The 13,022-nt window shown below is 35.1% G+C and overlaps 1 protein-coding gene across 2 annotated transcripts in view; it reads right to left on the bottom strand.

The window, feature by feature from the left end:
• Positions 1-13,022, bottom strand: part of LOC149713116 (uncharacterized) — a 38,522-nt gene that overhangs the window by 9,764 nt on the left and 15,736 nt on the right. For both annotated transcript variants that reach the window (XM_089845391.1, XM_089845400.1), the window contains exons 3-5: positions 11,530-11,576; positions 9,850-10,022; positions 2,828-2,953 (exon numbers count right to left, since the gene is read on the bottom strand). In XM_089845391.1, coding sequence (XP_089701517.1) covers positions 2,828-2,953; positions 9,850-10,022; positions 11,530-11,576 — 346 coding nt within the window. The remainder of the gene's footprint in view (positions 1-2,827; positions 2,954-9,849; positions 10,023-11,529; positions 11,577-13,022) is intronic.

Raw genomic sequence — 13,022 nt, 5'->3', positions numbered from 1 at the left:
TTCCTCGATTTGTGTTTGTAGTCAGGACAGAGTAGCTGGTAATGTTTTAAAAGGTATTTGAAGGTATAATATGGATTTAAGTAAGGTTATCGAAGCAATAGAAGAGCACATAAAACTAGATACGTTTAAAACAAATCTCGGTAATTTAGCTATAGTGCGAGCAGCTTGCGTCGTGATGCGCGTGATCGAGAGGGCTATGGTTAAACCAAGGCGCATAAATGTCTGAACTACTTTCAGTCCCGAGTTTGCAAGTCCATCAGTTCTAAGTAAACTAAATAGTTATTGGCGAAACTTTGATGTCCGCGTTTTTTAACACGGGCTCTATGGCCATTGTCATACTTTCCCTCTCATCACATTTGGTGTTAGATTATTTCAGGTTTGGCTTGGTTTGAGGGTCACTTTAGCTTTAGTTGGGGCTGAAATTATATATGGTAAAGTTAGGGTTCTGTGGGGGTTCAGATTGCCGTCTTCTAGCCTCTTTTTTTAATGCTACATTTTACTAATAAATTAATTAAAAGAATATATTATAATTAAAAGCTGCATCTGGCCTTACAATGTTTGGGCGCATACATTGTGCCGGGGGCCGCATTTCGTTTAGTTACGCCACTGTTTATTCCATTATGTAACTAGGTTCTTATATATGATATCTATGGAATTAACCTTGAATTGTTAACTGCCTCTAATTTTGAAATATCCAAAAACACACTGTAAATAAAATATTCGAAGCTAAATTTTGAGCCTTTGAGTTAACCGTATAACATATTTCCTGTGTTTCAAAATCTCTAACCACACTTGGTAGTTTCTTGGGATGATGCTACTTTTGAACCAAATATTTTCACATTTTTGAATAACTAAATTTTATGCATATTTAGCATAACCAATAACGGATTTATGTAAGAAGAACGTTGAGCATAGCAAATTCCCTACCCATCCTCGACTACTTTGTATGTTTTGATGGGAGTGGCTTATAATTTCAAAACTCGCGCTCTCCATCTATCGGCCCTATTCTCTTATATTTTGGGTTTTAAATATAGATACTGCATAAGTAAAGTAAATAATAATAATAACTTATAAATATACTACAATAATTATTTTGGTACAAACATAGAGAAACCAGATACTTGAAGGAAATATTTAAAGAAACATCAATTATATATATATTCTTAACTTTAAAACTTAATTCCACTAAATCGGGAGTTATATCGCATTATTGCCCACTTTGCTTTTTACCACTGGCGCAATTTCAAAAAAAATTATCTAGCCTCAAAATGGAGATAAGTTTCTTTAGTAAAGAATTTTGAGTCAAAATGGAAAACTCAATAACCATATTATTCAAATAACAAGTTGGTTGTAGGAAATTCATGTTACACCGAAACACACCTCCATTTAAGTCATACTTCTTGTTGTTATGTTATTTATGTTGAAAATAATTATTTTCTCTTCCGACTATTATTATAATTATGAAAGTTTGTGAATTTGGATGTTTTTACTCAATTCCGCTTAAACGGTTGAACGGATTTGGATAAAATTTGGTATGCGTACGACCTGGATTAACATATGGGATACTTTTTTATCCCGGTATTATGTTTCCGTCGGTATGCTTTTAATATCTAGTATACCTTAGCGTGATATAAGTTCAACGTTATTATAACATTCTTAATTGACTTTTTACTTTTTTTCAAACCTTTGATTCTTAAAGTTTTTATATCGAACAAACCTAGCTAATTTATTTACTGTAACATATAAGATAATTTTTTATTCGGATAGTTCCTGCAGTAAGTTTATTTCTGATAATATCATAAGAAAATAATATATAGCTCCCTATAAGTATGAAACGTTGTACATTTTCATACTACAGTATTTGCTCCCAAATTTGGCGCGCTTACGCTTTTACGCCCGTGGGAGAAGTTTCGGTACTAATAGTAAAAGGGGGGCGAAACAGCCGCCGCCACCTAAGGTGTCCGCGAAAGGCACGATGGGCCCGGGAAATCGCCGCGCCCGTAGAGACACAAGATACTCCTTACGTCGTACCAGTGTAGGAGCTAGCCTCGTTCGTCAAAATCTCGCGCCATCTATTAATTTATTATGATCATTTTGACATGTACTTAATCAGTTATAATTACCATAATAATAACTTCTAGACCATTAACTATTTAATTACAATATAAAATTTGAAAATTTTCTAAACAAATATTGCATCTTTTTAACGCCAAAAACTCTTAATAGGTGGCATTAGAAACTTTTTACAAATTTCAATGGAAGAAAATGCTGTTTACATGGCTTTAATGAAGAGTTTCATACTTATAGGGAGCTATATATTATTTTCTTATGATAATATCAGTGTTTATTTGACTGAGGTTCTATTTGTTTCGCTTTGGTTTTGCGAATCAGGTATTGTTGATCGCCTTACGTTTAGGTAAATAATTAGTTCATATTTCTGTACGTTTCCATGGGAAAATTTCAACGCTTTGTTATTTTAATAAGCGGTTCTTTGACTCGCGGTTAGAGCTCGGTATTATCAATTCATTATCCACGTCATTTTATCTTTATCCACACATCCATACTCGAAAATTATCCACAGAACTTACGTGTTAAATCGTATTATATCCACAAATACGTTTATAAATAATCGGTTAACCACTTTAACCACTAATTTGTGGATAATGGATAGAAAATTCCGAGCTCTACTTGCGGTTTGATCGTTTTGCTTCACTTTTGCGATTCAGGTTTTGTTGTTTGCTTTGTGATTATTAATTAAAAAAATATTTTAACTCCACTCAAACGAAGTCGCGATTAACAGCAAGTTACATTTAAAGCGACGTATTACCTCAATGATTAAAGCCATGATCTGAGCTCTCTTGGTTGAATTATCACTTCTTAGAACTTCCGTGGCCACGAGAGCCGTAATACGCTCGTAGAATCTGAAGAGGCGGAAAAGATTCGGACAGGTTTCCTGCAATAAATTTCACGGTCAATTAAGTGATGCACTTACAAGACAGATTAACAAGATATTTTACGATTACGTAATATCAAGAAGCGATATCTAGTTTACTAGGGAGAATGTATAAATTCGCCACATTTCTAGCTTTATCTCCAGTCCAAAATTAGGTCCGGAGTTAATCCCCGCCTCTAAATTACAACTAGCATCTCATTGGTTCTTGAAAACTCAAGTCAGCGCGACGCGAATGACGAAAATTACGTATTTTCCGAAAGAGGGACCGGGACTATGGCCCGCGAATACTTAGGCATCTTATAGCTTCTCCCTAGTAAACTAGATATCGCTTCTTGGTAATGTATTATAACCACCCGTATAAGCGTAACTTTACAATCGAATACCATCTTATACGGATAAGTGTCGTTGCCTTGAATTTGGATCCAATCCAGCCTAACCTAACTTAAAAACCTTTGGTTAATGTTTCGAAAAGATCTAGAGTACAAATGTGTCAAGACGAGAATAATAAGGATGGCACTTAATACATCCATAATACTTTACTGCTGTAACAAGACTGTTACCAACCTCAAGTGACCTTTCCTATACCCTGATTAGTGTCGTGAAGGAGCGCGTAGAGATCAGAATAATAGTTCAGAGTATAATCAGCATTCTTTAAATGAAAATTGCGGAAGTTACCGTTGTGAAATGGCATCAAGCTATTCACACTGAAATAGACACCCGAGGGGAAAGTGGCCTAATCTAGGGACTATTTTTAGTGAGTGTTAGTGGGTCTTACGCTGCGTGGTTACGCGAATTTTCACGGTATTTACGAGGTTGGTCGCACTCGTGTTACCGTACTGGAACGTCATGGCTCTATTCTCTTATTATCCCACCCTCTGATTCTTTCTCTATTCGAGGTGGTAGTCGAGTAGGAACGGAATTAAGTTATAAAAAGAATTTAAAGACGCCATTAAGCCTAATAGAACTCTTAAGCTGTACCAAGTCTTTCTTTCCCAATACTAGCTCAAATCTGGTAGCTAATCTTATTTTAACTAGTTCCTCGCCAACCTTATTTTTAGTGCAGACGAGGTCCACACACTAACCGAGCATCATCCCAAACACGTGCCTAAAAAGTAAAAACCAATTTACAACTAATCCTCAAATTTTAACACATTTCTGGATATACGAAAATCAATTCAGATCCTCACAAACATCTTTTTACCGGGGCAAGGATAGATGCAATTTTAGAAGCAGGAACGAAGAACGGTTAGTATTTACTTCAGTCCGACTCATAGCCCAGTATAGAGCCCCTCCCTACAACTCGTGGCTCACTTAAACTACGTTTCTGACAGGGACGGCGAAAAATACGTAATTTCTTTTTACCTCTGTCGCTATGACCCGCCTCTCTTTTCATACCCTTCGTCCCGGTGAAGGGGGTCCGGGACTATGACGTGCGCCCAGATTGCTCCGTTCTCAATTCCTTCTTCTAAAATTACATCTATCCCTGACCGGGGCTATAAAACCTTTAAAAACGCGCACGAATAACATGCTTGCTTTAACCAAATTAAAGAGCTTAACACGTTTTTCGACTAGTTTCTTAAAAGCCCCTATAAGGTAAATTATGGTGGGAAGATCCTGCAAAGACGAAGGTAATAAGCCTAATTAAATATTGCATTCGTATAAACACAAACACTTAATGAGATCCGTGTCACCATGAGTCAAAGTGATCGGGAATTCACATAACGGATTAATTTGAAAACAACTTAAATATATACAGCTAACTGGTTAATACGAGAAACATCCGACCTTGGTAGTTAAAAATAATTTTTTTTAACCGTTGATTTAAAGATAAAGATATCCTTTTGCTCGTAAACTTAGGTGGAATACCGGAGTAGTTACAATAAGTGTGTTATGGAAACAACGGAACGTGATATTACAAAATTCAAACCAATTATTAACAATTATTTTAAATTATCTTTGTATTATAGCTGCAACGGACTTTCTACTAGTCTAATTTAACTTATATAGAATTAAACCCCACGGGTTTTATTGGGTTTTACCCACCATAAAAACCACTAAAAAACCCACTTAATAAAACCCATCACTGAGATCTTCAATTTTGATAAGTTTGAATGCTAGAATAATTTTATTTTAAACATAGTTTAAAATATTTATTTTTTTCAACTTCAAAAGTATTATTTAATAATATTTATTATATTTTATGAAACATTTTAAGACTTTATTTTACTAAGCAGTGACTTTTGAATGCTAATTTCAACAATGCACACAACTGCTAAAAATAAAAGATAAAAAACCCCAATAAAACCCGGTTTGCAGGTTTTTTTCGAACCCTGATTTTTGACAAATCTGCGAAAATTAAGGGGGATGTTCTTTAGACGATTTTGAGTCGAAAATGCATGTTCTATGACGTTTTTCCGTCTGGGTCACTGTTTTCGAGTTATGATTTGATTATTTTAGGGATGACCCCTAACTAAAAGGAACAAGCTTGCAGATATTTCAAATTGGTGGCAACAGAGACTATTTAGTGTTAGTGTCTACAAAGACAGGACACTTTAAGCGGTTTCTACTCCCTTAAAACGTCCGTGCAACGCCGATTAAATTGTGTATAAACTGGGCCACGACAAAAGTCACTACCCTGTATATTTGAAGTGTTAATTTTGCTTTAAAAATTTGAAACCCGGCCGGCTCCTATTTTTGAAATTTGCTTAAATATCAATTACCAAAATAGAATTTGTCAAACTACCGCGTTCGTTTTTGGAATTAATATGTATAAATTACAGAAACAATAGGAAATTTATAACAAATGACTGGTATACTAATATACTAAATACTTTCACTAAATGAAAACACGTGCAATTCTATTCCAGCTTTTTGTTCGCGCCTTAACAATAGAAAATCGAGTAAAATTAAAAATCATCTCATTATTCCCCGTTGTTCGAATATGACTCGGCATCTTTGTGTTCTACACTTTTCACCCCAAATTATTTATTCGCAACGTGAGCTAAATATATTAGTGACCTAAAAACATTAATAATTAACTATACATGAAATTTTAATGCTAGTAGTATCCCGGTTTTTCATGGGTCTGGAAACTGGTAAGGGATCAAACCTATCAAATATACTATAAGTTTATAAGTTATGTTCCATAAGTTGACACTTCATATGCTTCGTAATGCTAGAGACTTACTGATAGCTAGTTCGAGAATGACGGGAGAATTGAATACACTCGGTTTTGTAGTCTTTCTTCCTATTTAGTCTATATATTTAGACAGCGCCTCACTCGGCGTCGCTTTACGAGAATCTATGACGTTTCACCAACGTCACTTCATGACAAGCTCTCAGTAACCAATTGAAAAAACTTATGTAACATATCTTATGAACTTCTTTTCTTTTTTTTTAGAAATTCTGTAACGAATTGTGTGTCTGAATTAAAAACAAACAAACATACAACGAATAGAAGGTACTTAAAGCATCAGGCGGTTGATCCATTATCACCCTTAGCATTCTGGCTAACCTTCTGGACACGAATTTTATCTTGCCAAAAGCAGGAACCAATCAGACCTAGTGCATTAGATCTGATTGGTTCTTGCCTTTGGCTAAACTTGCCTTTACCAATATTGCCCAATGTGTAATAGAAAACTTATCTTCAAGGGGCACCATCGGAGCCGCCCTTTGCTTTAAATACACGAAGGTTTTATGTTAAGCCAAAATGGTATTGTATTCGAATGTAGGCCTAAGCTCCTTTTTATTGCCAGGAACATAAAGATTTCTTCTACTTTTAATCTTTAACAGGACATTTACTTGGGGATTTTCTGCTTGAATTAAAGGGGCGGACCGTTAGAAACTGACACATCTGACGTCATTCATAATATATTTGAACTTGAAACCAATTGGCATTGACGTAGCTATAGGTGCAGAACGAGTACACGGTAGTCGCATAAATGTGAATAGCCAATGAAGCGCTAGGAAGGGACAGTGGACGGTTGATAAAGTATTAAGCCCTTCCTCATACCTTTAATCAGATGTTAGAAGCGGGTACATGCCCTCTTAAAGATTCCATGTGGATGGAATCTATATCTTAAAGTATTTCCTTTCTTCAATTATTTCTGTTTGGTTTTTGTTTTTTAATAAAATAGCCCGTTGGCACGGTAGTTGAGGCAGAACGGCACTTCAACTAGATACTATACCACAACGACACCTTTACATCAAGTTATTTACTTTTAGAAGGCTGTTTCTTATGCTGAATATATTTTTGTATACATGTAAAGCCATCGCAATATCGAAATTTCCAAGCGTGTTGACGAGGCTATATGCAATGTAGAAGATTTTCGAATTTCGATACGACTGCCTTTTACTGACATTGAGATCCAACACATTTTCGTACTACACGTGCTTGGGAAAATACTATTTTAATCGTTACTGTACACTATCGTTTATAATGGATATATAATTTCCTAACAAACGAAATGAGCCATGATTTCTTTTATAAACTATAGCGAACGTTAAATATATTTTAATTTTGAAAATAGTAGGGGTAGATCAAAAATCAAAAAATATTATTAAAATTAGACTCGTCTCTGGTAAATGGTCAAAAAATAAAACGTTTTCTGTTTGTTTGAATTTTGTTTTATCAATAATAACTCTGATTTTCAGTCCCATAGGAACGAAACTCTAGCGTATGCCTCTTTAACAAATTTTGGAAATTTAGGGCATATAAGGCAAAGTCGACTCCCTGTAAGTTATAAGAAATGGCGCAATTGCGTAAACCTTTGGTGGAAGCCCTGTCATTGGGAGGCTAGACATTTCTCATAACCCTAGCCGATCGAAACGTAATCTTAACCCTAACTATGATAATGGAGCAGAAGTCATTATGGCTTTCAGTGAACTGCGAACGTGATCCGGATATTGCAAATATGTTTGGTCCGATTTGCCAACTGCGAACGCGGTGACAGACACACACAAACAGACACGTCCAGTGTAATACCTCTCCGTGACGTCATCGTCACTCTGAGAGGTAATAAAACGTTATTAAGTAGGCCTAAAGTGCCAAATGGTCAACCATTTAAACTAGGGAGAATGTGAGATTTGGTGTAACTCGTAAATAATTACACTTGGGAACCCCAGTACTGCTAATATATATTTACCAAAATTTTAATTTGATAATGGTTTTTACTAGACTGTTTTACCTATACGTTTTCCTTCGTATAATTGCAGTAATCTAGCCTTACATTCAGTTTAATCTCACGAAGGCTTAGCGGGGTTTCGAAAACAACCGTACACTAACCTAGATCTACTACGCTTTTCCGTATAATTACTCGTAACCTAGGCCTGAATTCAGTTTGCTTTTCGGTGGTGGATTTGCAGCTCCGAGCTCTCTGTAGGTCAAGGAACATGTACGCTATGGTTTCTACCCCTTGACAAATAACAGCGTACATGTGATATGTTATATGACATCGCGGAAATTCGTAAACACGGAAGGTATTAACGACTGTCTACCAAACATGCAGGTCAGGACCTAGACCTAAATTTTAAAACATGTCAAGCTTATACAGTATGCCTTGCTAGAACGCTCGAACGCTGTTAGATTAAGTACTACCATTATATCTAATAAATAGTACCTACTATAAATAAAAGCCCTTACGTAGGGTCCAGTATGATGTCGCTTTCTCCCTAGCTTCATTGGTCAACCAATAAGCGCTCTACTTAAATCCATTTTCATTCATTGTATACCATAAATTAAGGGGAATGATCTTTGAGGGTTTTTGAGTCGAAAATGTTCTATGACATTTTGCCGTTAGGTCAACTGTTTTCCAGTCATGATTTGGGTATTTTATGGATGACCCCCTAAATTTAATTAAGAAACTGAAAGACACTGCTAATATAATTAAGGGATCATCCCTAAAACACTCAAATCGTAACTCAAAAACAGTGGCTAGGACGACAATATGTCATAGAAAATTTTCGACTCAAAATCGCCCAAAGAACATCCCCCTTAATTTATGCCAGACTTATCAGAAACACCCTTACTATCTCCTATGAAAATAGCAATTACTCGACTTCAAAGGCATTTGGGGTGTTAGATATTTTTGATTCATGGGACACCTTTGAAAATTGTATTAGGTTTGCCCCTGTATATACACGTACCATAAAAATGGTGCTATAGATTGAAAGTAAAAAATAGTTTGAAATTTTCGAGTGCGTCAGTGTTCAAGTATCGGTTTGATATTCAATTTCTATATTATGAGTTTCTATAAGACTGAAAAATACCAATTTTCTTTTTTTTTCTAATCTATATGAAATTATTAAGCGGAAAGGTCAACTTGCTCTTGATCTAAAAAAACATGATATTTGTTTCGAGGGTCATTCTATTTACATGTAGCTCGAGAGGCAATGTATTGGTATATGCGTGCGCAAGCCAGTTAAGTGCACTTGAAATGAGCTTTGAAAATGATCATTATTATCCCAGGATACTTTCCAATTTTGTTAACTGCGCTCGGATACCACTATGTGTTTTATAACCAAAAGCAAATAGAAATAACAAAAATGAAGAAAGTAACTCGTCGCTTCTAAGCCAACGAAAAGGTACTTGATGGCTCCCTCGCGGATTACAACGCGAGTGAGCTGGAAAATCGAATAAAGCCTTTTTCAAAGGTCGGGGGTTAAATAGAGTCTGGTTTTGTGAAGACGGAACATCAGTATGTCGATCCAAAGATGTTAGATTGGACTTTAAACAAATGGACTGGCAGCGTTGAAGCCCTATTTAACGTCTTTGGATCCATATACCCGAGGTCAAGGGCTAATTATTGCATTTTTAGAAAACGTTTTACTATGGCACGTATCAAAAAGAAAAAAAGGTTGTTTCGATTTACAATAACCCTGAAATAACTTGGTCATACCTCGTTCGCTGTTCTGGGCTTCATGACATACGTCACAAGTTCCACGGGTTCCACTGCTAGCAATAATTCTCTTCCCAGTAGAGTTAACTCTTCAGCCAAGGTTTTTGCAGAAAAATCGGACAAATCCGTCGAATTTTCGTCTTTGGAACAATCATCTTGACCAATTTTCTTTCCTGTTGAATAAAAAATAATCAGATAAACGAAAATGCACAAAAATCCATATGACGCGCGACGATGACTATGATTTATTCCTCTCATTCACAAATCAATGAATTTTAATCACTTAATTAACATTGTTTTTGCTCCACCATAATTTTGGAACGCTTCTCAGTTTGTCTAGGTGAAAATAGTACCCCTGTTTTTGGTTTTTGTTTTGTAAAAAAACCCAAATACATTTATTTCAAAAATTAATATTTTCCAAGTAATTGATTGATAAAAATCCAGTGTACTTATTTCCTGATTTATTGGAAAAATAGTCAAAGAACATATCTCTATATCTACGTGCACAAGTAACTTAGCAAAATTTACGACTCAAATCAAATATTTTAAACGTTATTTATCAGTGTAGACGCAGAGACAATTGGCATAATAAACAACAAAGAGTAATAAGGTTTAGAGTTGCACGGAGCTTGCCAATTTACTCGTTTAATCGCATTTCTATAACATGATAAGGACCAATTTTTTAAGAAAAAAACTTGCATTATGACAATGTTAAATGTCATACTTATTGCTATTATTCTACTTATGATTAAACATAAATTTGACAAATCCTGGCAACTGAGCTTCTGCTAATACATCAAGTCCGCTTAGACCAAACTTTCAGGGTGTTAAAAGTTTATCTTTAACAATTAGTTAGTGATGGCTAATGAGCAAGTGCTTATCCAATAATTATTTACATCTGCCAGGATTCAATTAATCTTCTCCATTATTTCATTGTCGCCACCTTTACATTATCAACGATTACGGCGTTTTGTTTCTACCGAATGATTTGTTTTCATTTCAATTCGGTTTAACAAGATAAACAAGTCAATAGTGTTTCACTCTTATGCCTCTATCGCAGTGTTTCCCAATATTTTATATTTTTTCTTTTTTTTTTTTTGGATTTCATAGAGCTGTATTTTGAACTATTTCAATATTTGGTGATTTGTTCTGTAACACCATTTTTTTGACGAAAATATAATTTTATAGCAAGGTCATTTATAGATTAGACTCCTAAAGACAATGAGAATAATTATTTGTAGGTCAATAATGACTTAATGAATAACCACCCGCGAAGTATTCATTTATGTCAATTTTGTCTATTTACAATTGTCTGATTCGAATTTTAATTCGAAAATTAGTAGATTAAGTCAAAATTTGGGAAACGCTGACCTAAACTATTGAGAAGCACGATGGAAATTCTGCTGCTCACAATGAGCTTACTAGAAACCGCAGTAACTAATAGAGAGCTTTCAGTTGGAGGAGGAGCTGAGTTTCGTGACATAATTTACGCTGCCACATTGGTGGGTTTAAAGCTGAGACCACCCAATATGGCTTCCAGAACAGCGGCAAGACTTGGGAGGGTGTGACGTACTACTATCCCATCTCAGCCATCTGAAAGCTCTTTATTTACAAACGAACAGACAAACTTACAAATGACGTTAACAATAATTGAAAAATTAAGTAGAAATGTTATCTTACCAGTATTTTTGACGTTCAGTTCCGTTGACTTATTAAACCAATAATTCCTGAAAAAGAGAAAAAAAAATGTAATTTATTTGAAGGTGTTGTAAAGTACAAATTCTTAGTTTAGTGTTATCAAAACAATATGCGTAAGTATGGGTCTCCCATATGAGTTTATAATATTGGTATGACTCAAGCGAAACAAAATTTAAGAGACTTTTGCGCCGTCTTTGTTCAAAACTTCCTCTTTTAAACCGGGCCAGAATAGGAGCATGGCCTACTGTGATTTTTTCCTACATACAGTCATACAGTCATACAGTCAAGAAATCACAGTAGGTTACAGTCAGTCTGCTAGAAACGCACAGCCAAGAGCCAACACACCTACATCTACCTTCGCTCAAATGTACTTTCGACCAATACTTAAGATTTTGTCGAACTTACGAATCAGTACTAAGTAAATAAGTTAGGTTTATTCATAACGGAAGGTCGTAGGTAGTGCAGAGAATATAACTATAAGTTTATAAGATATGTTCCCTAAGTATGCAATTCCTATACTTCGTAATGCTAGAGACTTATTGAGAGCCAGTTCGAGAACTACACGCGGTTTTGCACTCCATTTAGGTCCTATTTAGTCTGTACTAAGCTTTTGATAGGGATCGCTATACTGGAATCTATGACAAGCTCTCAGAAGTTTCGATATTTTGCAAAAGCAGTATTAAACCGGTAAAAAATTTTTTTTTTTAGTGGTATTTGATAATTTAGCAAGAACTCTTGAAAGTTGACAATTCCAAAGAATTGGTGGGGGAAGGGGCGGGTAGTCTGCAATAGGGCTTCCCTGAGATCTTCTCGAATTTTCTTTTCTCGAGATAAAAAGGGTTAAACCCTTTGTGGCCTCGATAATCCATTCTTTCTTATCCTACTCTCTAGTCTAATCAGGAGATTGCAAAGTCAGAAAAACCAAACGCGTGACCATATAATTTAACTATACTTCAATGGCTTTTTGCAATCACAAAACCTCTACGTCATGAGCAAACAAAATGGCTTATCGTTAATTTGCACTCGTAAAATAATAACAAACTTAAATCTGAAAGTCAATTAACAACAGATGCGATGAAGCTTCCTGTACAGGTACGAAGGTTTAAGGTTAACCCTTTCAAACGGGCTATTTATAGTTCCATTACTACACCTACTTCCTGAAGTATCGAATATTCTATCCTAAAATAGGTAAATAGATACTGAATAATTAATTAAAACCGTTGTTAATATCATATTTTGTTGAAGGATAAGACGTTTATTACATCAAATTGCACATAGAAGCGATTATCATATTGGGGCGTTATGAAAGAGCATTCCCTCAGACATTAAACAGTTGACATATTACATAACATATTTAAAATACCTTTAAAAATTATTTAAACTTCATGGTTTTCATTGATTTAACTTGTAAACTTTTTAACCAAAATGCATAACGTATATTTTTACCATAAACCTAATTTTGGCTATAAGATCTA

This window comes from Phalangium opilio, unplaced genomic scaffold, assembly GCF_054372755.1.
Source record: "Phalangium opilio isolate 3A_F unplaced genomic scaffold, DU_Popi_V2 ptg000009l_1, whole genome shotgun sequence".
In the NCBI taxonomy this organism is placed as follows: Eukaryota; Metazoa; Arthropoda; class Arachnida; order Opiliones; family Phalangiidae; genus Phalangium; species Phalangium opilio.
The sequence above is the reverse complement of the archived record's forward strand: the minus strand, read 5'-3'. Positions and strand labels throughout refer to the sequence as shown.